General features: G+C 43.9%; 2 protein-coding genes across 2 annotated transcripts; one reads left to right on the top strand and one right to left on the bottom strand.

Moving 5' to 3' along the window:
* Positions 1-886: 886 nt before the first annotated feature.
* On the bottom strand, positions 887-6,274 carry LOC105894933 (26S proteasome regulatory subunit 4). Its single transcript, XM_012821487.3, has 11 exons — positions 6,215-6,274; positions 4,702-4,755; positions 4,438-4,534; positions 4,067-4,191; positions 3,678-3,863; positions 3,395-3,523; positions 3,034-3,130; positions 2,569-2,758; positions 2,017-2,168; positions 1,528-1,682; positions 887-1,138 (listed from the first exon to the last, which is right to left on the bottom strand). Exons 1-11 carry the CDS (start codon positions 6,215-6,217, stop codon positions 1,004-1,006), a joined length of 1,323 nt encoding a protein of 440 aa, XP_012676941.1. The 5' UTR covers positions 6,218-6,274; the 3' UTR covers positions 887-1,003.
* A 23-nt stretch (positions 6,275-6,297) lies between these two features.
* fam204a (family with sequence similarity 204 member A) lies at positions 6,298-7,193 on the top strand. Its single transcript, XM_012821489.3, has one exon. It carries the CDS (start codon positions 6,382-6,384, stop codon positions 7,120-7,122), a length of 741 nt encoding a protein of 246 aa, XP_012676943.2. The 5' UTR covers positions 6,298-6,381; the 3' UTR covers positions 7,123-7,193.
* The last annotated feature ends 15,472 nt before the right edge of the window (positions 7,194-22,665 follow it).

The following is a 22,665-nucleotide window of genomic DNA, read 5'->3' as shown; positions in this document are numbered from 1 at the left end:
TGCAGATGTATGGCTTGTATGTAAAATGTATGTGTGTATATTTTATAGAAGAAATACAAAAATTATTGACATTGGTTATTTTTTTTAAATAATTATATCTCTTTTGTATGTTAAAATAATTTTGTTTCAAAATAAAACATAGTGAGGAACCTAAATGTTTACCCCGTTTACTGAAATGGTGTCTTGGTCTGGTCTGCTACATGTCTTCACAATCTTTATATTGAAATGTAACTACCTTAGACATTTTGATCTGTATGGACAGACTTAATATCCAGTGGTAAATCCTTACCCATTTCCTATCTGAAGTTGGGGCATGCAGTGTAATCTGCCTTCTGGGAGAGCATGTGTGTTCATTTAGAACAACTAGATTTAGTCAGTAACTCCTTTTGAGGTACTATGTCTGAAGGTAATGCTCACCCCTTGTTTTGATGGATTCAAATAATCAGTCTGTTATGCAAATGCTGAATTCACTGACTACATATTTTCAAATTAGCAGTCTATTTAAAACATGGCTCAGATTCCACCATAGTAACTCCAAAAGGCATCTTGTGTGTTCATGATGTAGAGTTGCCAGACTAAGCTTGTGACAAGACTAAAACTAAGATTAAGTTCTTTAGACTGTAGATTGGTTAATTGAGCTTACCGCTCTGACTTCAGAACCTGTGATAACGTTTTAAATGAATAAAAAAATATATATATAATAAATATATATATATATATAATAAAATGAAATATATTTAACACCATGTTTTTAGCACCAATGTACTCTGGAGATAAAGACCTGGGAAAGTTCTCTCAGTTAAAGAACACCTTCTTCATATTCCCCCACAGCGACTCAAAAGGCATCTCGTGAGGGTGTGTACAGTTTCACCACAAAGACACGAGATTTGGTTTCGGAAATTTATTTTTAAGCACAGAGAAAAATGACTGGCAGACAGCTATAGAGGTCTCAGAGCAAATGTTATATCACACACAAAAAAAGAATATTACACTGACAGTGAACTCAAAGGTACAGCCCCTCTGGCGTGCCCTCCTGCTTCTTGTAGAGCACGTTCTCCTTTGACTTCTTGAAGTCCTCGTTCGTCACCTTCATCCTCCTCTCCCTCAGTGCCATCAGCCCTGCCTCCGTGCAAATAGCCTGAAACAAAACACGAGGGGAGACAACATGAGTCGTGGGAGGACAGGGTGAGAAAGAAACACAAAAAAAAAAAAAAACACACACACACACACACACACATCAAAACAAATCTGCCACATAATTGAAGCCATCTGTCATATATGGTGCCAGACTTTCTCTCAGAGGAGCTGAGCCGTCAGAAGTCTGAAGGTTTTCACAGTCCTGCTCCGAATGTGACGACAGGCTTGTGAACATGGGAAAATATGGACAGATGTTGGCACATCACAGCTGATTTGTTGTGCATTTAAGTCACCGGGTGATTCTCTAGCGATCGAGTGAGCAGCCAGGCTGTTTAGATTTAAAATATACCCCTCAACAAGCTTTCTGGAAGGAAAGGACATTCTAGTGACCTTTATGTCTGCTCCGGAAAGGTCATCCTTGGCCAGAATGAGGTCATCTAAGGTCACATCGCCAGCTACGGTCATGCGGCTGGTGTGGATCTGGAAGATTCTGCGTTTAGTTTTCTCATCCGGAAGCGGGAACTCAATTTTACGATCGATCCGACCTTTGCAACAAGGAGAAGAAACGATAACAGTCAATCATCGGTCACAGCGAGAGAAAAAGAGACTGTATATCTTGCAACACAACCCAAGGCTATTCTACAAGTATGCAAATAACTGCTGCTAAATTATTACTTTGTCGTCTTTAAGGCAGCCGCATACTGCATTAACTTACAATACAAATGTGACACGACATATTTCCACTCAATGAAAAGATCAATCCGAACATCTTGTAAACAGGCCATTCCATAAACAGTCTATAAGGGCTCTTTAACTGACTTACAGAGGATTTATAGGTAGGTGTATAAATACATTATAACACGTAGTGTTAACCCTTACCTGGCCGAATCAGGGCAGGGTCCAGTGTCTCAATTCTGTTGGTGGCCATGATGACCTTGACATCACCTCGGGAGTCAAAGCCGTCCAACTGGTTAAGAAGCTCCAGCATTGTCCTCTGGATCTCTCGCTCGCCGCCAGAGTTTGAGTCGTACCTAGAGAGGCACACGCAACGTGTCAAGACTCACAAGAATCACCTCTCAAATACATTTAAATCATCAGAGCTTGCTTTCCCTTCAAACCATTTCTGTGGTGATCTCTCCTCCCATCACTACCTAAGCTACAGAATCACATGACCTCATGAAACATTTCCATTATAATACATCCACAATCATAACATATAGACTGTTTTTCTTCTTCTTTTCTTCAAGCACCTTACATAGCAACTGATAAATGGACCAATGTATAGATCTTTGCCCTCCGTGTTCAAGAAATCAAATACAGAAATGAACCCTCTCAAAAGAAGAATCCCAGTAAAACCGTGTCTGCTCTGGGCACAGTAAAATGATCAAACGAAGCAAGGGGCCGTCATCTCTGATGGCGTTTCCTCCTCACCTCTTTGTTCCAATAGCGTCGATCTCATCGATGAAGACGATGGAGGGAGCGTGCTCCTCTGCCACTCGGAAAAGCTCACGGACCAGTTTGGGCCCGTCGCCAAGGTACTTCTGGATGAGTTCGGACCCGACAACACGCAGGAATGTGGCAGACGTTTGGTTGGCCACAGCTTTAGCCAAGAGTGTCTTACCTTAAAAGCAATAATAAAGATAAAGATTCAATTTTTATTTATATTTATATCGCTCCGAAACAATGAAATTGTCTCTAGACTCTTTCCAGAGCCCAGGGCCTGAACCCCTGAAGATATAAAGAGTATTATATCATATGGTTAACAAGCTACCATCGAATTACATTTGAAGCATAAAGAAAATCACTGACTGAATCGCATGCTGTTTGAAAAATCCAATTCTTTGGGATAAAAAGGTACCTTGGGGGGAAAAAACTATTAGAGTGTGTGTATCTTACCTGTGCCTGGCGCCCCGTACAGGATGACTCCTTTGGGTGGCTTAATGCCCATCTCTTCATAATACTCTGGGTGTGTGAGGGGGAGCTCTACGGATTCCTGTGAAGCAACACACACACACACACACACTGCCTTAGAGGTGGACGAGGATTTAGACATTTAGCCATCTCAAAAATCCACGTGACAAGCCACGCTTTTGTCGCTGACTTTTTAAAGAAAAGGGACCATATGTTCCACTCAAATGTGACGTACAGAGTCGATGTTCTATGTATGTTTGAAACACTACCTTACTTAAGAGCAAAAATAATGTAAAAATCAATTTGGTATTCAATCTTCAAAGTCAACACAATAAAAACATTATACCTTGATCTCCTGGATCTGAGCGTCCAGACCTCCGATGTCTGCGTATGTTTCCTGTGGAGCCTTCTCCACCTTCATCACCGTCACTAGGGGATCAGTGTCGTCCATCAGGACACCAATGACTGCATGCACCTTTACAATGAAAAAAAAAAACATACCTTTTACAGTCAGAATTGGAAAGATTATGTGGATGATAACCGTTATGCATGATAGCATCACTTTGGCTAACATCATCAATCATTGGCTAAGACCAATGCTACTTATAGGTCATCTTGTTCCATGTTACCTTGTGATTGAGAAGTACAGAGCAGCCTGGCTCTAACAGGTCTTTGTCCACAAATGACAGGATGCTGACATAGTGCTCTGAGCCCACAGATGTGGACACAATGGCATGGTTGTCATCTATGATCTCCTCCAAGGTTCCCACAGACATGGGGGTCCCTCTCAGGTCATCGACCTTTGACCTTTCTTCCTGTAACCAAAAGAAAATCAGGAAAGGACGGGTTTAGCTGGGCTGACGTTCAGACCGTTTCTATAACAGCTTACCTGGTGACCTGGTATGAGGCCTTCACCTGTGAGGAACTGAAAGCATTGTGTTTGTCTAAATCCAAGATGTTTCACTTCTACTGAGTCAACAACACATACAGGACAAAATGACTGATTCAGAATACAAACCTCCTGTTTCTCCTCTAGAGGCTTCATCTGCTCCTGGTTCCTGATGAACTCCTCCTCCATCAACAGGTAGTCTTTGATCCGCTCTTGTTTCAGGAGCTTCAGTCGACACTGTGTGTGAGGGGTCACTGATAGACAGTAGAGGGCACCGTTCTTAGTAAGCACTCAGAGTGATCAGTCATAGATGCAACAGATCCAAGCCGACTCTCCAAAAATCAGTGAATCTTATAAACACACAGACCCCTCCACTACTGCCTACATGAGTTATTCCCTGTGCATCTCAATCATCAATCAACCCAAAAAGTATGAATACTTTATTTTCAAACATCTACAAGTCATCATATATTCTAACATAAGGCATTGCGGCGTCATACCTAATGGCAACTTGCTAGCAGCATCGGGTCCCTTAGACTTCCTCTTCCTCTTCCCGACTCGACTGGGAATGGGTGGCTCATATTTCTTCTTTTTATCCTAGCAACGCATAGGAGAATAGACTGTTAATGCATTGTGGTACGCCATTTGCATCTCAACCTGACACATTTCAGTAAGTCGTTGCATTTGATAACCACATATTGTGAGAACAGGTCTCTGAAACACTGACAGATGCACTGAAGATGAGCAACACAGATCAAACTCACTTTGTCATCTTTCTTCCCGCCTCCGGGACCATGGCCGCCACTTTGGTTTTGACCCTGTGCAAAGGAGAGACATTTTCAAGTACATTTTTTATTTTTTTATTATCCATATCGTGGAATAAGACAAATGTTTCCTTATGTTTCAAAAAGAACCAACACTCATGTAAATTAAACAACATAACGCATCAGTGATCGCTTAAATAAGAGCACTTTTAACACTCATGGGTTAATCCAATGTAGTCCAAAATATAATTTCATTGATTGCAAGGCATAGTCTATGCTACCAGTAGCATATGGTCTATGCTACTAACAGAAGACTGTTATCTTCTTTATTGTTGTACAGCAACAAAATAAGTAACCATTCATTTAAGACCCGAACACTTTCTCACTCGTGCCCACACAAACGATGCATGTCCGTCACATCTTATACCATTTAACTAAAGGAAAATATTAGCCTACATTATCTCTGCGTAGTCCCGCTGATGGTAGCTTATTCTTGCTGACCAACAAAACAAGATAGTCAGGATGTAACAGGGACCGGTTCCTCTGGGGTGTATTCCAAGTACGTAATTTTAGTAACAAACCCGGATAAGTTAACCCATAGGGCTCTTCTTTAAAGGGGTTTACCACTTACAAGGAGTTGTCACCAAACCACGGACTTGGAATAGGCCCTAGTGTGCGTGTGTGTGTGAGAGGCAGGCCTAAACCTGACTAGTAGCCCAATATATTAGGCATTTCAAGTTATTTATAACTTAGTAGAAACGCTTTGTAGCTTGTCTGATCCGACCCGACCGAACCCGCAATATTTTCTGGTAAGATTGGGCTATGGGTCGACCAGCGCATCACTAGTGCATACCAGGTCATGCTGACTAACAGACTGTTAGCATGCTGGCTAGGTGAGACCTGTCCAGACACATTATTTACGTTTGACAGTAACGTCATCGTTGACACACATAAACCAACCCTGAACATTTTCAAAACAATCATTAATATTTCATGGCAAAAACCACATCACGTTTTAAACGACCGTTACATGCAAGGCTGTCAATGGCTAACTCTTAGGAGTTCAGTTAGCTAACAAGCTAAAGCCGCTGGAAGTAGCTAACTAGCTACCTGGGATGATAAACCATCAGTTGTTAACGTAGGCTAGCATTGGAAAGTGCTCAACTGCATCACTGCGCTGACACCGATAACGTTAATTTACCTTGTATATCTGCACAATCACCCCGACTTAATACCATGTCGCGCGAATTAACTAAGTTATGATACAAACTTCCACCATTGACTAAAAACGTTTTATATTAAGTCTTCAGCTAGTTGACCAGCTAACGTTAGCAAGCTGTGTTAAAGTCTTAATAAAATAACAATGATCCATTAATTTACAGGATGAATTACATATCTCCTCATAATGTATCGTTATGACAAAATTGCACACATAAAGTCTTGAACCATTCATTTAATATCAAGATTAAGATACACAATCAAACAGCGGTGCGAAAATTGCTTGCTCACTTACCATTGTCGCTTGTTTTTCCGAATATTCGTCCCCTGAAAAATACGTCACACCGACAGAGGCAACGTCATCATTTATGAGACCGCGCTGGGAAACACGGCAATGGTTATTGTAGGCTACTGTCTCGTCTTATTAAACATTTTAGAAGACCAGGAAAAAAACAACTCAGAATGTATAGCGGACTTCTTCCAAAGGATCTGTCAGAAGCAGACCTTAGTTCTGACGATAGCGAAAATGGTGTGTGTGAAGGGGACCGCGATGCTAGTGAAGCAATTGTAAGAGAATCTAAAGATGATGCTATCGCACTACTATCCAGTGAAACTTCAGTCACACAGGTTGAAGCTCTTCAGTTTGTTGACAGTGCTGGGGACGGCAATTCTTCAGATGAATGCTTACCTGGGGTCTCTAAGGAGATGTGGAAAAAGTTCAAACACCTTCAGAAGCGAAAGGACGACCAGAGCCGAGAGTTACCATCAACAAAGCGAAAAAGAAAGCACAGAGCAAATAAAAGAAAACGTTCTGACCCTGAAACTCTGAACAAAGAGTCTAAAAAGGCGGAGGAAGTGAACGCGCCAGAGAAACATCTGGATGGATTGAAGCAGTATTTTGGCATTAATGACAGATTTGAGCCCCCGGCCTGTAGCAAGCGTCCTTGTCAATCTGGACTACAGAAGACTATTGACAGTGCTATTGCTGAAGGGGAATTTGAAAAGGCAGAGGAGCTGAGTGACAGATTGGCTACTCGAGAGTTGGGTGTCAAAATCAAGAACGCAGTTGATTGCCGTGACTTTGTGCAAGCTAAACAGGAAATGGAGGCTTCCAAGGCAGCCCAGCAAAGAAAGAAGAGTGTTGTTTGGGGTTTTGAAGCAAAGCAAAGATGGGAAACTAAAAGCAACATGGGCTACATGTGAGACTGACAAGAGGTTTTGTTAGTCAGCAAAACATTTAGTCAGACATAGCTATCTTTCTATTTCATGTTAATTTTATAAAATAAAAAATCATATAAGCTTGCCCATTACAGTGGAGTGTTTTTAGTAGAATTATCAGGCTCAACTGGTTTGCATAAACAACACAGCTTTGTTTCCTTCAAATATTGGCAATCTTGACAGTATGTTTTATTATGCTTATTAGCAGCCTCACCAATTCATGCTCACAGGCTTTGTGGATGGGCATATTGACAGGAATGTGTGTGCAGTTGTGGATAAATGTTAATACTTTCCTCACGAGTGCCACTGAGATAATGTTGGTATTATCCTGACAACAGCACCAATACAATGTTGGTGATCTCACCCGACTGGACAGGTATCAACTATTCAACAGCAGATCAATTAAGTTGAACACATGGTGTGCTACCTACCATTGTGGTCAAAATAAAAGATCAGTCACAAATCAGTCTCTTAAGATATACAATTTGGAACTCTGATTAATAATTAACTAACAACAACAACCAAAATGGCCATATAAGTAAAGGTCGAAGGTCGAAGGACCTCTTTGGAGGTCTGTATTATAGAGATGGCAGCATTAAATAGACCCAAAAGTAAAACACACTATGTATCTAACTAGAAGTACCTTAACTAACAAACGAAAGGGGAGTGTGTGTGTGTGTGTGTGTGTAAGAGAGACAGTGTGAGTGTGAGCAAGCATGCATGTTTGAGTATGCACATGTCTGGTACGTGCCAGAGAGTATGTGTGTGTGTGTGTGTGTTTCTTTGTTCTGTCTCCATATGTTTTGCGTGCATGTGTGCGTACGGCCGTGAACAGGGTGAGGTCAAACAAAGGAGTGTGTGGAGCAGGAACTTTGAGTTTTCTATCTGTGTATGTGGTTATGTTTAAGGCCAATTTGAAGTATGTATATGTGATCAGTGTAGGAAAATGGTACCAGGTTAGAGAAAGGTTTGATTAGTTTGCATGCAAGGTACTGCATCTGTGTGAGGTATAACTAACATCAGTTTAATGCTGTGGTGAAGCCAGCTACCTAAATAGCTAGGAGTGGAATGATTCACCAATATGAATCGGAAACCTGTTTTAACGTTAAAGGTGTGATTACAATAGTAGTATGCATCACAGATAGCATGCGGACTCCTGGATCGATCTAAATGTACCATTAACCGGTCGAGGGCCCGATTCTAAAGTTATGAGTCGTCGACTAAAGCTTTGCTCGATAATTCTACTTTCGTAGCCTATAAACGGAGCTGCTGCAGAAGACCTAACATTACCAGTCATGTTGCTTTCAAAATAATAATGACAGCCTCTCATTCGCTAATAGATCTGCACAGCTTCTCCCGTTGACCTTTTATGAGAGTAAATTTTGCATTATGTCACTGATATAGTTAAATAGTCAATGCTCAAATCAAACCCATCCGCTATTTACTGGTAGCAAAATTGCGTGGAACAGACACTATGGTGCAACAATGTTTTGGTTATGGTAGCATAGCATTCTGATCCCAACTTGTGAAAACTGACATGCTGCTCAAAACAAACATGAACATGCAACGTGTGTGTGTGTGTGTGTGTGTGTGTAGTAAACTTGTTTATTGCAGTATGTTGGATTAAGTCACCTTGCACAGCAGACATCCTTTCATTCTTGTGTCACTGCAAACCCTTCAAAATATCTTCACGGGTGTCGTGAACATGCTGCCGAGGCTCCATTTGCACTACACTGTATTGGTTGTCTTTAGCTCAGCAGCTGAGAAGAAGGGCGACACTAATCTATAGTTGCCGTTAGATATTAAAAGTCTATTCATTTTTCTTTTCATTATTTGGCAGGCTTTACAAAGTTCATGAATTTCCATATACTGAAGGGCTAAGACTTCTGTGTTTTTTAAATAATATCTTTTCCTATTTCTACCCCTAATGAACTGCCAAAGGGATGCACCAGGGCACAGGTGTCTGGGGAGAGTTCAGTTTGTTCAGCACCGGCCCCACTGGCTCGGCCCATTGCCCAGTGTTGATGACATGGATGGAGCGTTCCCAATTTTTTTTTTGTTTATTATGTTTGCAGAAAATGAAGAAAGCACACATGCACTAACAGATGGACACAATACTTTGAATCAGTGGATCTTTGATTTTATTTTCCACCACACAAACTAAACTAAACATGACCTAATTAGCACAGCTGCAGTTCTAAAAATGGCCTACTTCAGTGTACAAGCAGGTTTTTCTTATTAGCCTAGACTATCAAGGAAAGGAAGGGGTGTGTGTGGAAATAGAACCCCCACTGTTCCACTGACTCTGATAATCCGCACCTATCTGGGGGAAAGGCAAGCTCCGCACCTGACTGGAACGTTATGCCAAGTTAGATGTTCCAATTATACATGTTATGACATGGGGGGATTTGACACAGTTAAGGTGAGATTTTGCATAGTCTGACACTGGCTATAATAAGCATCTCATCTAGCTACGAATTTGTATGTCATGGTTAGTCCAGTTGTATAGTTTGAGTAGACTAGATGTTATGGTTTGAATGAGGAACTTGAATCATTTCACATTTCAATCCGCAGTGCCAAGTAGAGTTGCATAATGGTGTCCTCGGTATCCTATTAAAGGTGTTTTAATGAGTTTCTACTTCGTTATTGCTATATTGCAACACATTGCTTCTCTAAAAACAACCCACAAGGTATTTATTAGGATGAAGTATGTAGAGTTCGCCTCTCTTATTTAGTGGGGCTCAGCTGACCCTGAGTGTTGTGTGTGTGAATTAATACAAATATCTCTGTAACCTTTATGAGAACTCTTCATTTCACCCATCCAGCACTCCTACTCATCCTCTGGGATCAGCTCACATTTGACTGCACACATTAGCATGTGCTCATTATGAAACTGTGGCAGCGGCATCGCGGCGTCTCTTCAAAAGGCACAGACATAAAAGGTAATAATGCGAGCCGACACAGTGAGTACACCTCCGACTGATGAAATATGGAAATGGCGCTTGTTTGTTGAGAGAGGTCGACGTTTTCCTCTGACATTCCCCCCCCGCATTAAACTTAGAGCCAAGTCCCATTCATCTGAATGACATTCCATATGTAAAACTGTTGATAAGGGCACAATAGCTGTAAGCGGTTTCAGTAATGCTTCACACTCAAGCTTCAAAAAGTGAGCCTTTTTATTTTTGAAGTCATACTTTTTTCCCCAAAGAGAGCCCACTTAGTGTGCCGGGAAGAGAAAATTGGCGAAGGAAAAAAGCTGAACTTGAAAATGACTCTGTTTCTCATGTTGGTTGGCCCTGAACATGTTCTGGGCTCGTGTAAAAACATTAGACGAATAGGCCTTGGAACCATTACACCACCTCTAAAGTGTGATTTCCCCCTGACTGAGGCCTACAGAGCACAGTGTTGTACAAGGACACACCTGCATCTCTATAAAAGAAAATTGGTTAAAATCTGTCCTCTTTTACGCTCTCTTCTGGGGGGAAATGCTTTTAACACTGTTATCCCCATTGAACACATTTTAAGCTCAAATTGTTGCACTCCAAACCTCTAACACCACCCATGTGGTGGGCTGGCCACCAGGAGAGGGCGTTGTGTGCATGCTGAAGGATGGCTTAGTGCACCTGCTCACACTAGTGCAGGCAGTTAAATGGAGAACTACTCCACGGCTATCACCCCTTTTCAAAGACCACTTCAGATGAATAGGAAGATTGCCAGTTCATGTCCGTGTAATTCCTTTACACTGCATTTGTGCATTTGTGACTTTTGAAACATACTATCTACTACATCTATTGTGCATTATACACAGCTACAGAATACTTTTATGTGCACAAATGAACAGGTAGCAGAGAATGCTTTATAGTATCCAGGATACTCTCCTTGCTGTTTGCCTATTCAGTACATTGCTGCCAAACGTGACACCACGGCCACATATGCTGCCCTACACAGAGACACTGTCTCAGAGATGGATGTAAACAGTTTTATTAGGCCGTTCTCTCTTTGTCAATCAAATACCTCTTGAGAACCGTATTTCCATGGATGGATTCTGAAGAATATTGAAGATCTCTTACATGTTCATGTTCCTCCCAGCTGCTTTGTTGCAGTTTAATCCCGCTAGAGATGGCATGGGACATCAAAGCCCTCCAGGATCCACATCAGAAAGCATCCGCACTCCCCTCCACTAGCTCAGCCACCGCCTCCACATCTCTCAAATGCCATTTACAGATACAACAGATGCTGTGTGTCTGTCTCCACCCGCCTTTGGTTTTTCACCCCGACTGTAGAGAAGATTTCACCTACATCTCTTCTGAGCATGCGAGGTGAAAAATAATTATGCAGATTCCGAAGTTTCCGATGGAGGACCCATGAAAAATTCAAGCCTCTGAGTCTTGTCTCAGCTCTCAGTAGAGCTGGAGTGATACTCATACACACTCACACCGCTCCGAGAAACACAGTGCACACACACACAGCTGTAAGCAAGGGGCTGCACTCACAAGCCAAACTGCCACCTGCTGATCCTATCCGACGACCAGGCAGCATCTCTTAGAGTAGCCCCACTCCTATGCTTTGTGAGATACCGTTAACAAGCTACTGTTATCTCAGTTCGGGATTTGCCTCAGATCCACACCTGATACATATTTGTATTATAGGATATTTCATGGCAGGATAACAACACACTGCCTGTAGCATAAGTGTCTGGCGGGATGAGTGTTTGGCTGAAGCTCGGTGACTCCGTGAGCATATGAGATGGATGAGGACTTCTCCAGTATGGGCGGAACTGCTGGCTATGATATCTCCCCCTGACCTCTCTTACCCCTTGGTGTCGCAGGTTGACCTAATTTAAACGGCAATGTCTTCAGTTACCCTGTTAAACTGCTTTAAACAAAATGACATATGCATATATAATGTACCTACTTGCGGTCTTCAAAGATGTGTTCTTTGTTGTGCTCATGTACGTATATGTTCTATAGGTACAACTCGTGTCACGCACCGGTCTGTTCAGTAATCTGCCATGACATCACACCATGTGGAGAGAATATGACTGCAGTGGCTTTATAACAGCAAAAGACTTGCCTGTGTATTTGAAGCCTCATTATGAAGAACAGCTAGTAATCAAAGGACTCATTTTGTACTCAAAAAAGTATTACTATCATGTTAGCTTCATTGCAGAAGCAATTAATCAGAGCCTTCGCTTTTCTCCAACAATTAATTCTCCACTCTCCACTTAGTCAGGAACAGGAACACTGTGTGTTTTAAAATATTTCTTTTGCCATATGATGTTTTCAAACACTATCTATTTTTGTGCTTTTTTTGCCACCACGAGTAAGATCGTGAAGGAACTTTTGCTCTTTCATTTGCGTATCCTCACGGGAATCGTTATGACAATCTGATTAAAAAAACAAAGGACTGAACCCGGCAAGTAGAGTAACAAATGACTCACGCAACTATTTTTAGAGCAGTGTAATCATGCCCGGCATCATGTGTCAACACAGTGCCCTATCATTAAACACAAACCGAGGAAACGGGGGTCTAATTTTCTCATTTGTTATGTGGTGTTGTGCTTTCCGTTAGCCCTGTTAAATGACTCACGCGGCTGACAGACATAGATCTCCTGGTAATGGCGAAAGGAGGAAATCATCACTTCAGGAAGATCGCAGTTTATCCATTCGGTGGCAGTCATTACTGACACTGTGATCATTTGCCTTTTTTTTTTTTACCCCCAAGAAGTTGTCTTACTTTATCTTCATTAAACTTTCAGAGAGGGTAAAAAGGACAACCAGGAGAGGCTCATTCTAGCAAACCTGCTCAATTGATGTTAAAGGCCTTGTCCGCTTTTTCTGCAAATGTCAATCCAATTCACCCTGCGCCCAAAGATCGTTTTGCGCCTCTCTGTGGGGGGGGGGGGGGGAGTGTTTAACATGGACATCATTTGTGTGTGTGTGTGTGAGTGAGTGAGGTGTGTGTTTGTGTGTGTGTGTGTGTGTGTGTGTGAGTGAGTGAGGTGTGTGTGTGTGTGTGTGTGTGTGTGTCTTGCGCCTCTCTGTGGGGGGGGGGGGGGGGGGGGGGGGGGAGTGTTTAACATGGACATCATTTCACACGGGGCTCATTTGGAGAGGGCTCTAATCAATCCCAGTCCTTGAAGGACTACTACACTCAGACTTTACCTTCCACCATTCTACCGTCCACCACATAACCTTCTATCGTGTTTGATGCAATCTCCTAATTTTCCTAAATTTCCCTCGGGATTAATAAAGTATCCATCTATCTATCTATCTATCTATCTATCTATCTATCTATCTATCAATCTATGGTCATTGTGATTGATACAGTGCGATTGAGATTCCTGGCATAGATAGGCAGCTGATTTGTTAGGTTTTAGGCCTTTTTTTGCAGCTCAGGGAGGAGGCATTTATGATTTGTTTGGCCATCCACTATGGAATTTCAGGCATTTCAGTATGAAATATCAATGTTAGTATATTAAATGGCAAGGGTAAATGGAATTATCGAATTAGAAGTTTCATTTTTTAGCCCAGACTTGCATGCATGAGTGGGGCATTTAAATTCAAGCCTAGAATAACATTGCATATTCCATTTTGCATATTCCATTTTTCATTAGAATTTTGAGACAAAAATTAATAGTTCCAAAATCCGTCTTGCGTTGAGTTTGTCTGTGTGTTCTCCAAATTTCTGTAAGGTCACAAAGAGAGTGGGACAGAGACCCTTTGCAGAATGATTTCTTTGTTTGGTGAGAAACCTATCCCCAAACCCCAACACACCACCACCAGTCTCAGAGCTAAACCGCTATGATAGAACGTACCCTGCTGACTTCAAATCGTATCTGAATCCTGAATCAGAATCCCTCTGCCCCAACTCAAACTAAGCCATTTTCCCTGAGCATAGTCTTTCTTTTGGTAAACACAATGGCGGGCACACTTTAACAACTGTATTGTGGGTTTCTCTGTTGGGTATACTTTTAGAAAGCACCTTCCCCTGCATTTATCCCAGCAAGCCTGCTGGATTAGACACGCATTTACAAAAACAATTCCCCTCTCTCTCCGTGGTCGCGCCGCAGTGGGGAAGAGCTTCACAAAGCCATGGCTGCACTGGTGTAGGATTAGGTCAGCTCAGTTTGTCCCTCATCACTCCCCGTAACATTTTTTCCCTCTATTAGATGGGTGTCAGTGAGACTGTCTGCAGCTTCTTGCTTTAAGTGCTGCGGTGGTAATGGCTTTCTTCTCTCGTATGCATAAAGAAGTGCCTGAGCCATCAAAGTGTCTCCCGCTGAGAAGACGCTGTGTGTGTGTGTGTGTGTGTGTGTGTGTGTGTGTGTCAGTGTGACAGTGTATGAGAGAACGGTTAGGTGGAACATGGAATACGGGGGTGAGTGTGTGGTTTTGTGTGTGAGACACAAAAGAATGTGAGTGGTGATGTGGGAGTGGGTCGGTCTGCTTGTCTGTGTGCACTTTATTCATGTGGAGTTCAGTGAATGTGTCTCTGCATTCTGTGATTGGTCCACTGTTGAGTTCAGTGAATGTGTCTCTGCATTCTGTGTTTGTTCATGTTGAGTTCAGTGAATGTGTCTCTGCATTCTGTGATTGGTCCACTGTTGAGTTCAGTGAATGTGTCTCTGCATTCTGTGTTTGTTCATGTGGAGTTCAGTGAATGTGTCTCTGCATTCTGTGTTTGTTCATGTTGAGTTCAGTGAATGTGTCTCTGCATTCTGTGATTGGTCCACTGTTGAGTTCAGTGAATGTGTCTCTGCATTCTGTGTTTGTTCATGTTGAGTTCAGTGAATGTGTCTCTGCATTCTGTGTTTGATCCACTGTTGTTTGCTTATCTGTGCCTGTATCAAAAACTCCTAATAGTTCTCTGTTGCTTCCCCCCTCTTCCCAAAATCAGCTTATTTTAAAATAATCTCTCCATCCCCTTCTCTCTCTCTCTCTCTCTCTCTCTGTGTCTCTTTCTCTCTATCTCTCTCTCTCTCTCTCTCTCTTGCCCCTTTTCCACCAACAGGGAATGAGTTCTGTTCTAGTTTAAGCACCAGATTTTGAACATTGGAACATTTTGACCAAAAATAAATTGGTTCGGAAACCTGAAAAGTTGGTTCACAGCTGGAACCAAAAGATAGTTGTTTTTTTTCCAGTGCGAACACAGTTCGGCTGCAGGCGATTAAATGCGATTACAATGGTTCTGCTCAAAAATTGGAGAAAATGCGAAAAGGTTCAAAGAACTCCTGAATAGAAGAGGTTGAAGAACCCGTTCCCTGTTGGTCGTAACAGGCTTTCTGGGCCACCTCTCTCTGACTCTTGTGCTCATCGGCAGCAGGGCCCCATGCTTGCTCATGGGAACCGTGTGGTGGTGCTGGGCTTAATTAAACCATTCATTACAGTTCAGACATTAGCACGTGGGCACCCAGGAGCCGCTCATTTTACCCCCTAAACACGCAAAGCTCCGGGTGCGTGCGTGAGCGGGCTGTGAACACCCAAACACAGCATGATTGACTGAAAATTGCCAAGATGCAAGAATAATGCCCCCTGGCTACACGCTGTGGATAAAGAGAGAGATAAGAAAAAAAATGTCATCTCGGTTGTGAATGGTGTTTGGAACCGTGTGGAGTATCATTATAAAGATTAAAAGAATTACCAAAAGAGCCCCATAATTGTTCTCTCAAGGAAATGTATTTCTTCACATAACTGGGCGTCAAGTGGTGTTTCAAAAGCTGATTCTTTTGTGTGTTGATTGATGCCAGACACAAAGCACGCAGATCCCCTGATAGGGAGCTGAAATGACACACACATGCTAAGACTGGCTGCATTACTTTGTCTGATATTTGAGGAAGCAAAATGGTGTTGCTATTTGGCTGTTTCTCTATATTTAGTCGAATGCTTTACCCCTTCACAAAGCTGTTACTAAAAAGACATTGTAGCTGGCTTTTCCACATGCAGTGGTGAAATTCCTTCGTTTTTTTTTTACGAGGTGTGTTTCATCCAATCCTTATAACCTTGTTGAGGGCCCTGCCACTTGTCCAGCTGTCCACAGATTGAACATAACGAGCGTGTGTGGTTGACACTTGCTCCTGCACCACCTCAGCCCTATGACGGGGCTGTAGGAGAGGCACTGACAGTTCCAGCAGGGGTCAAAGAACATGTTCCACTGTTGACGTGTGTGTGTGTGTGTGTGTGTGTGTGTGTGTGTGTGTGCAGAGACGTTAGAAGGGAGGAGACAAGTCACTGACGGGAGAATGAATGGGGGAAGCAGGAGGGAATCCGTAATGCTAAACATGCAGGATTTGGAGTGGGAAGTCCTGTGCTGTGTTATGAAGTGCCAATCATATTGTTTGAAACGACATAACTGACATGTCACCCCCCCCCCCCCCCCCCTCACGTTCTGTTTATTTACACTGTTTCCGTAGTAATAGCCATTCCGCAAAATGTGGTGCCATGTGCAGTCAGCAAGTCGACACGAAAAATGAAGTCATTTTTTTGCCTTATTTGAGCGGTTGGGGAAAACAATATTCACACCATTTATGTCAGATTTAAACACAGATTCATGCAATGTACTTTATATGTCTGTTCGACCATCCTATGTGGAGTTATGGGTCTCTCCCCATTACTTTAGATAGGGGCCTGATCTCTCCCCACTCCTTTAGATAGGAGCCTGATCTCTCCCTCTCTCCCCAATTTTACTTTTTAGATAGGAGCCTGATCTCTCCCCCATTACTTTAGATAGGAAGCCTGATCTCTCCCCACTCCTTTAGATAGGGGCCTGATCTCTCCCCATTACTTTAGATAGGGCCTGATCTCTCCCCATTACTTTAGATAGGAGCCTGATCTCTCCCCATTACTTTAGATAGGAGCCTGATCTCTCCCCATTACTTTAGATAGGAGCCTGATCTCTCCCCACTCCTTTAGATAGGAGCCTGATCTCTCCCTCTCCCCATTACTTTAGATAGGAGCCTGATCTCTCCCTCTCCCCATTACTTTAGATAGGGCCTGATCTCTCCCCATTACTTTAGATAGGAGCCTGATCTCTCCCCATTACTTTAGATAGGGGCCTGATCTCTCCCCATTACTTTAGATAGGAGCCTGATCTCTCCCCATTACTTTAGATAGGAGCCTGATCTCTCCCCATTACTTTAGATAGGAGCCTGATCTCTCCCCATTACTTTAGATAGGAGCCTGATCTCTCCCCATTACTTTAGATAGGGGCCTGATCTCTCCCCATTACTTTAGATAGGGGCCTGATCTCTCCCCATTACTTAGATGGGGCCTGATCCTCCCAATTACTTTAGATAGGGGCCTGATCTCTCCCCATTACTTTAGATAGGAGCCTGATCTCTCCCCATTACTTTAGATAGGAGCCTGATCTCTCCCCACTCCTTTAGATAGGAGCCTGATCTCTCCCCATTACTTTAGATAGGGGCCTGATCTCTCCCCATTACTTTAGATAGGGGCCTGATCTCTCCCCATTACTTTAGATAGGAGCCTGATCTCTCCCTATTACTTTAGATAGGGGCCTGATCTCTCCCCATTACTTTAGATAGGAGCCTGATCTCTCCCCATTACTTTAGATAGGGGCCTGGGCTTTTTTGTCCGATATAGCTGCGCAGAGGCACTGCCAAGATGGCAGTTGAGTGGCAAGACTTACCTATAAGGACTATATGTAACAACAACATACCTATAAGGTCATATGTTGGGTGGGAGAGAACCAAGACAAAGCTTTTATAGCCCTTCAGGGCCATGGCACTATTATCATGCAGGACAGCTGACAATCAGATGGCGTAAGTGGACTGGAAGGGCACTTCTACAAAAGACCAAGGTGACAATTCTCTCGTGAAACAGGGTGAGGTGACAGGAAAAGCAGAGAGCAGGAGAGAGAGAGAGAGATAAAAAGAGAGAGAGAGAGAGAGAGAGAGAGAGAGAGAGAGAGAGAGAGAGAGAGAGAGAAAATTCTGTCCTTGAGATATGTTCTGCTAGGAGAAAAAAGGGCCTTTCAAACAGCAAAGTGCTTTTTTTCTCCTCAGATAACATATGGTAACTTCATTCTTTCATGGGTGGTTCTGGCCTTTCGTTGTGTCCAAAATCAACACAGATGATGAAGAGATTCATCTCATCAAACGCTCCACCTCATTTGAATTTTCCTCTGAACCGGCCACGCATACCCGGCCCGCTGCAAACACTCTTATTTTCACTTTTTGAAATGTCATGCCAGTCAAATGGAGCATTTTGCTCTCTTTGCAGAGTGCTTAGAAAATCCAAGGTGAAAAGGTTCGATACCCCCCCCCCCCACCCCCATTTTTTTGCGCACCAATCAAAACCAGTGGGCAAACACTGACAAACACTCGTGAGCGATCTGTCAGGGAGCGACAAGCGCAGGAAGATCTCTGTGAGTGTGTGTTCAACGCGAGCTCAACAGGACATGGCAGGGATATCAAGCTGCCTGACATGGTGGGGAAGCTCTTTGGAAGAATGCCTGCAGGGAGAGTTGGATGGTTGGGCCTCTAATATCGAGTAGAAGGTGTGCATGGTCCCGCTGAGAGAGAACCTGACAGCCTCATACTATGTGTGAGGGAATGTGTGTGTGTGTGTGTGTGTGTGTGTGTGTGTGTGTGTGTGTGTGTGTGTGTGTGTGTGTGTGTGTGTGTGTGTGTGTGTGCGCGTGCATGTGCATACAAAATGTACATGTGTTGGAGATTGCCATCTTGTGCTGGCAGTAACGGTAATTAACTGTCAGTTGTCCTAACCGGCAGTAAATCTGCTTCAGTGCCTCATCCCCTGACAGAGTAATTGTTGTCAGATTGGATTGAAGGACACACAGCAGCTCTGATTGGCAAATTAACCAATCAAATTAGCCCATCATGCCATCTTCATGTGGGAGGGGAACGCCCTTCACATGCAATTCAAGCATCTGATTGTGAACATATCTCACAAGTGTTCTTCACATTCATTCCTCCCCAACCTTTGCTTTGTGAAGCAACCGCAACTAAACAGTTTTGGAATAAAAGTAGCAGTTCTTGTAATGGTCCTTTCCAGCTCAAGGCTCAAGGCTTCCTTTTCGTGAGGCAGAGCGATTAGCATCAGACATCTCTCGCTCTCCTCTCCTCTCCTCTCCTCTCCTCTCCTCCTCTCCTGAATGTGGCCTCTTTGCATATTTACCACCATTTCTCATCTCTGTGTAGCCTCCAGATCCTCGCAAACAATGCCCCCCTCCCCCCCCTTACCCCTCCCTTCCCCTCCCACCCCTATCCCACAGTGCACTGCCAGAAGCAGCTCGGGCATCTGGGGATTGCATGCAAAATATGCCTCTGAAGATGCCCCCTGTGATGTTCCAGTTTGGAGATGTTATTTTGATTCCCTACCCCCCCCCCCCCCCCCCCTCGCCTCCTATTCCATTTAAATCACTGGCGCTCCCGCCGCCTGCCAGCGGAGAGGGGGTGTTAGGATTTGATTTCAGACATTTTTTTTCTCTCTGCTTTCCTCTCCGGGCTCACTTTACCCTGCTGTGGAGTGGCGGGATTTGGGGGGAGCCTGTGGAGTTATGACTAGCATCTGGGCTAAGCGTGTGCCAGGTAGGGAGGGAGGGAGGGAGGGAGGGAGGGAGCGAGGGAGGGAAGGAGGAGAAGAATGGAGAGAGGAGAAGAATGGAGAGGGGGATTTTTGACACACGGCGAATTGAGTGGCCAGCTTAAGCATGTGTAATGGGGTTAAGTGTGATCTTTACTGCTTAATAAAGACTTGCAGACAGTCAGATCAATTACTGGGGTGTGTGTGGGCGGGAAATGGATTTGTGGATTGAATGGGCCTTTTTTCAGGTTTAGGGAGGGCTTGCACATCACTGTATAGTCACTGATATGTATTTTGGGCAGAGGTCCTACTATGTAGAACAATGTTGTTGTTTTTAAAAAGATTAAAGACATGGATATGGAGACACGCTTGTCTCTGTGTGCGTGTGCATGTGTGTGTGTGTGCATGTGTGTGTGTGTGTGTGTGTGTGTGAATGTGAGTGTGTGTATGTGTGTGTGTGCATGTGGGTGTGTGTGTGTGTGTGAATGTGTGTGTGTGTATGTGTGTGTGTGCATGTGTGTGTGTGTGTGTGAATGTGTATGTGTGTGTGTATGTGTGTGTGTGTGTGTGCATGTGTGTGTGTGAGATGAAGTCCTATGTGAGGCAATGTATACACAGCCAAGGCACATGTTCTATAGCCTCCAGTGATGGCTGCCACAGGCCTTGTGAGCTTTGTGTGCCGGAGCTCAAGAGATAACAGTAGCCGTGCTGCATGTGTGTGTGTGTGTGTGTGTGTGTGTGTGTGTGTGTGTGTGTGTGTGTGTGTGTGTGTGAGCTCAAGAGATACCAGTAGCCGTGCTGCATGTGTGTTCGAGTGGGCCTGTGCTCGTGTGAGAGCTCTGGCAACAGCATCCGTCTTTGTCGTCTCCCCATAAGGACGGCATCCAGATTCCTCCCCAGTGCGCCTGGCTGTGTTCCTTGAATGGCAAACAGCCTTCACGGGGCGGGCGGGACAGGCAACAGGCCCACTCCACCTCATACTCGCCTCACCTCTCAACCTCTCCTTCTTCCCCCGAGGGCACACATATCAAACACCTCCGCTCGCTCCAGCCACTGGCCAAGCTTACTGGCCTTTTCCTCAGAAGCTTCCTGGAGAGAAAAAAAACAAGACTCATCTCAACTCATAACACTCATGTACCCAGAGTAAATAGGGCCCAGGATGGGCTGAGTCACAGCTGTGAGTCATGTCCCTTTCTGAGGACGGAGAAAGAGCGGTGGAAGGAGTGCACTCCTGAGAGATGGAGAGAGAGAGAGATGGAGAGAGAGAGAGATGAACAAGAGAGAGATGGAGAGAGAGAGAGAGACATGAACAAGAGAGAGATGGAGAGAGAGAGAGAGAGAGATGAACAAGAGAGAGATGGAGAGAGAGAGAGAGATGAACAAGAGAGAGATGGAGAGAGAGAGAGATGGAGAGAGAGAGAGAGAGAGATGAACAGAGAGAGAGAGAGAGATGAACAAGAGAGAGATGGAGAGAGAGAGATGAACAAGAGAGAGATGAACAAGAGAGAGATGGAGAGAGAGAGAGAGATGAACAAGAGAGAGATGGAGAGAGAGAGAGAGATGAACAAGAGAGAGATGGAGAGAGAAAGATGAACAAGAGAGAGATGGAGAGAGAGAGAGAGATGAACAAGAGAGAGATGGAGAGAGAGAGAGATGAACAAGAGAGAGATGGAGAGAGAGAGATGAACAAGAGAGAGATGGAGAGAGAGAGAGATGAACAAGACATTCAAGCCGGTCAGGCAATGTGCACTGTGCTGAAAGGGCCTGTGTGACTCATACCTGGTTATTGTGTTGTTCTAAGGAATAACAAGACCATTCGGTAAAGGATGAGGATGGGGGCCTTCGAAATGCAAATAATCTATCTATATCTAAATATATAAACGTAATGAAGGGAAGACAGTCATTCTATTCCCAGGTTCCTGAAGAAAAACTTATCATCACAGCAGGTGAAAGAGTGAAAAGATCTCTTGAAATGAGGCACATTTGCCTCTCTTCCGCGGCTGGCTTTGCCTGAGCTCTCATTGATGCTCTCATTGATGCCTCCTCCCCACGGTAGTCTCACCGTGGCTTTGTTCGGAGAAAAGAGAAATCTTCCAACTGATTTACCTTTGTGCTCCCCCTTCCCCACTGACTCACAAGGCTGAAAAAGTCTTAAGATTACAGAAAATGGGATTCCTCATTCGAACCCTTAACAACTCTCTCTCTGCCATGTTCTTGCAGAGAATGGAGATGGGACTCTTTGGGACCTCTATTCAACTTGATTTGCTTCTGAGCTGCAAGGAACAATCTGAACTGACCTGAGAACCGCGATGAAGGAGAATCAAAATGACATCCTACTCCTAACAGATGGAGGATGAATTAATCAAATGAAATATTCAAATCAAATCAAATCAAATGAAAGTTCCAACTTCCGGTTTCAATACGGATCCCATAGGAAATACGTATCCTCTATCTACAGTCCCTGCAAAGGCTTTCCAAAGCCCCATGTTGGGCTTAGACCGGGACAGCCTCTTCAGCATTGAGCCTCTTCAGCATTGAGCCTCCGCACCATTGGGCCTCCCACAGCAGTGAGAGGCTGGGCCAGCCGTGTTGTGAGCCCACTCACTCATGTGTGTTGTGTGATGATCATATTGACTGCAAACCCCCACACAGGCAGGCATTGATCCCTGCAGGTCACTGAGATCAATGGTGCTTTGCTTTACCTCGTGAATGGCTGTTTAATGGAGCTGTGTTGAGCTCTGCATCCTTCACGACACGCACTCGCGACCTCATCCCAGCCCGTCTCCCTGTGCATGGTCTTCCTCTCCTGCTTTTCGCTTCTCTCCATCTTATTCGCTGGCCTGTTTTTCTTCTCTTTTCTTCTTCTTCTTCTTCTTCTTCTTCCTCGACCTCCATTTCAATCCCTGGTGGTGTATGTTGTGCATTCAAGTGCACACACGCATAAGTGTGTGGGTGCACGTGTGTG

This window comes from Clupea harengus, chromosome 14 (genome assembly GCF_900700415.2).
Source record: "Clupea harengus chromosome 14, Ch_v2.0.2, whole genome shotgun sequence".
Classification (NCBI taxonomy): Eukaryota; Metazoa; Chordata; class Actinopteri; order Clupeiformes; family Clupeidae; genus Clupea; species Clupea harengus.
Note: the sequence above shows the minus strand (reverse complement) of the source record. Positions and strands in the feature narration are given on the sequence as shown.

What these genes read in the sequence shown, in the direction of transcription:
- LOC105894933 (XM_012821487.3), bottom strand. An exon ending in CTCAGATCCAGGAGATCAAG is followed by an intron (nt 3,131 to 3,394) that starts GTATAATGTTTT and finishes GTTGCTTCACAG; the next exon opens with GAATCCGTAGAGCTCCCCCT. An exon ending in GACGCTATTGGAACAAAGAG is followed by an intron (nt 2,169 to 2,568) that starts GTGAGGAGGAAA and finishes GTGCCTCTCTAG; the next exon opens with GTACGACTCAAACTCTGGCG.
- fam204a (XM_012821489.3), top strand. Translation starts at nt 6,382, where the DNA reads ATGTATAGCGGACTTCTTCCAAAGGATCTGTCAGAAGCAGACCTTAGT.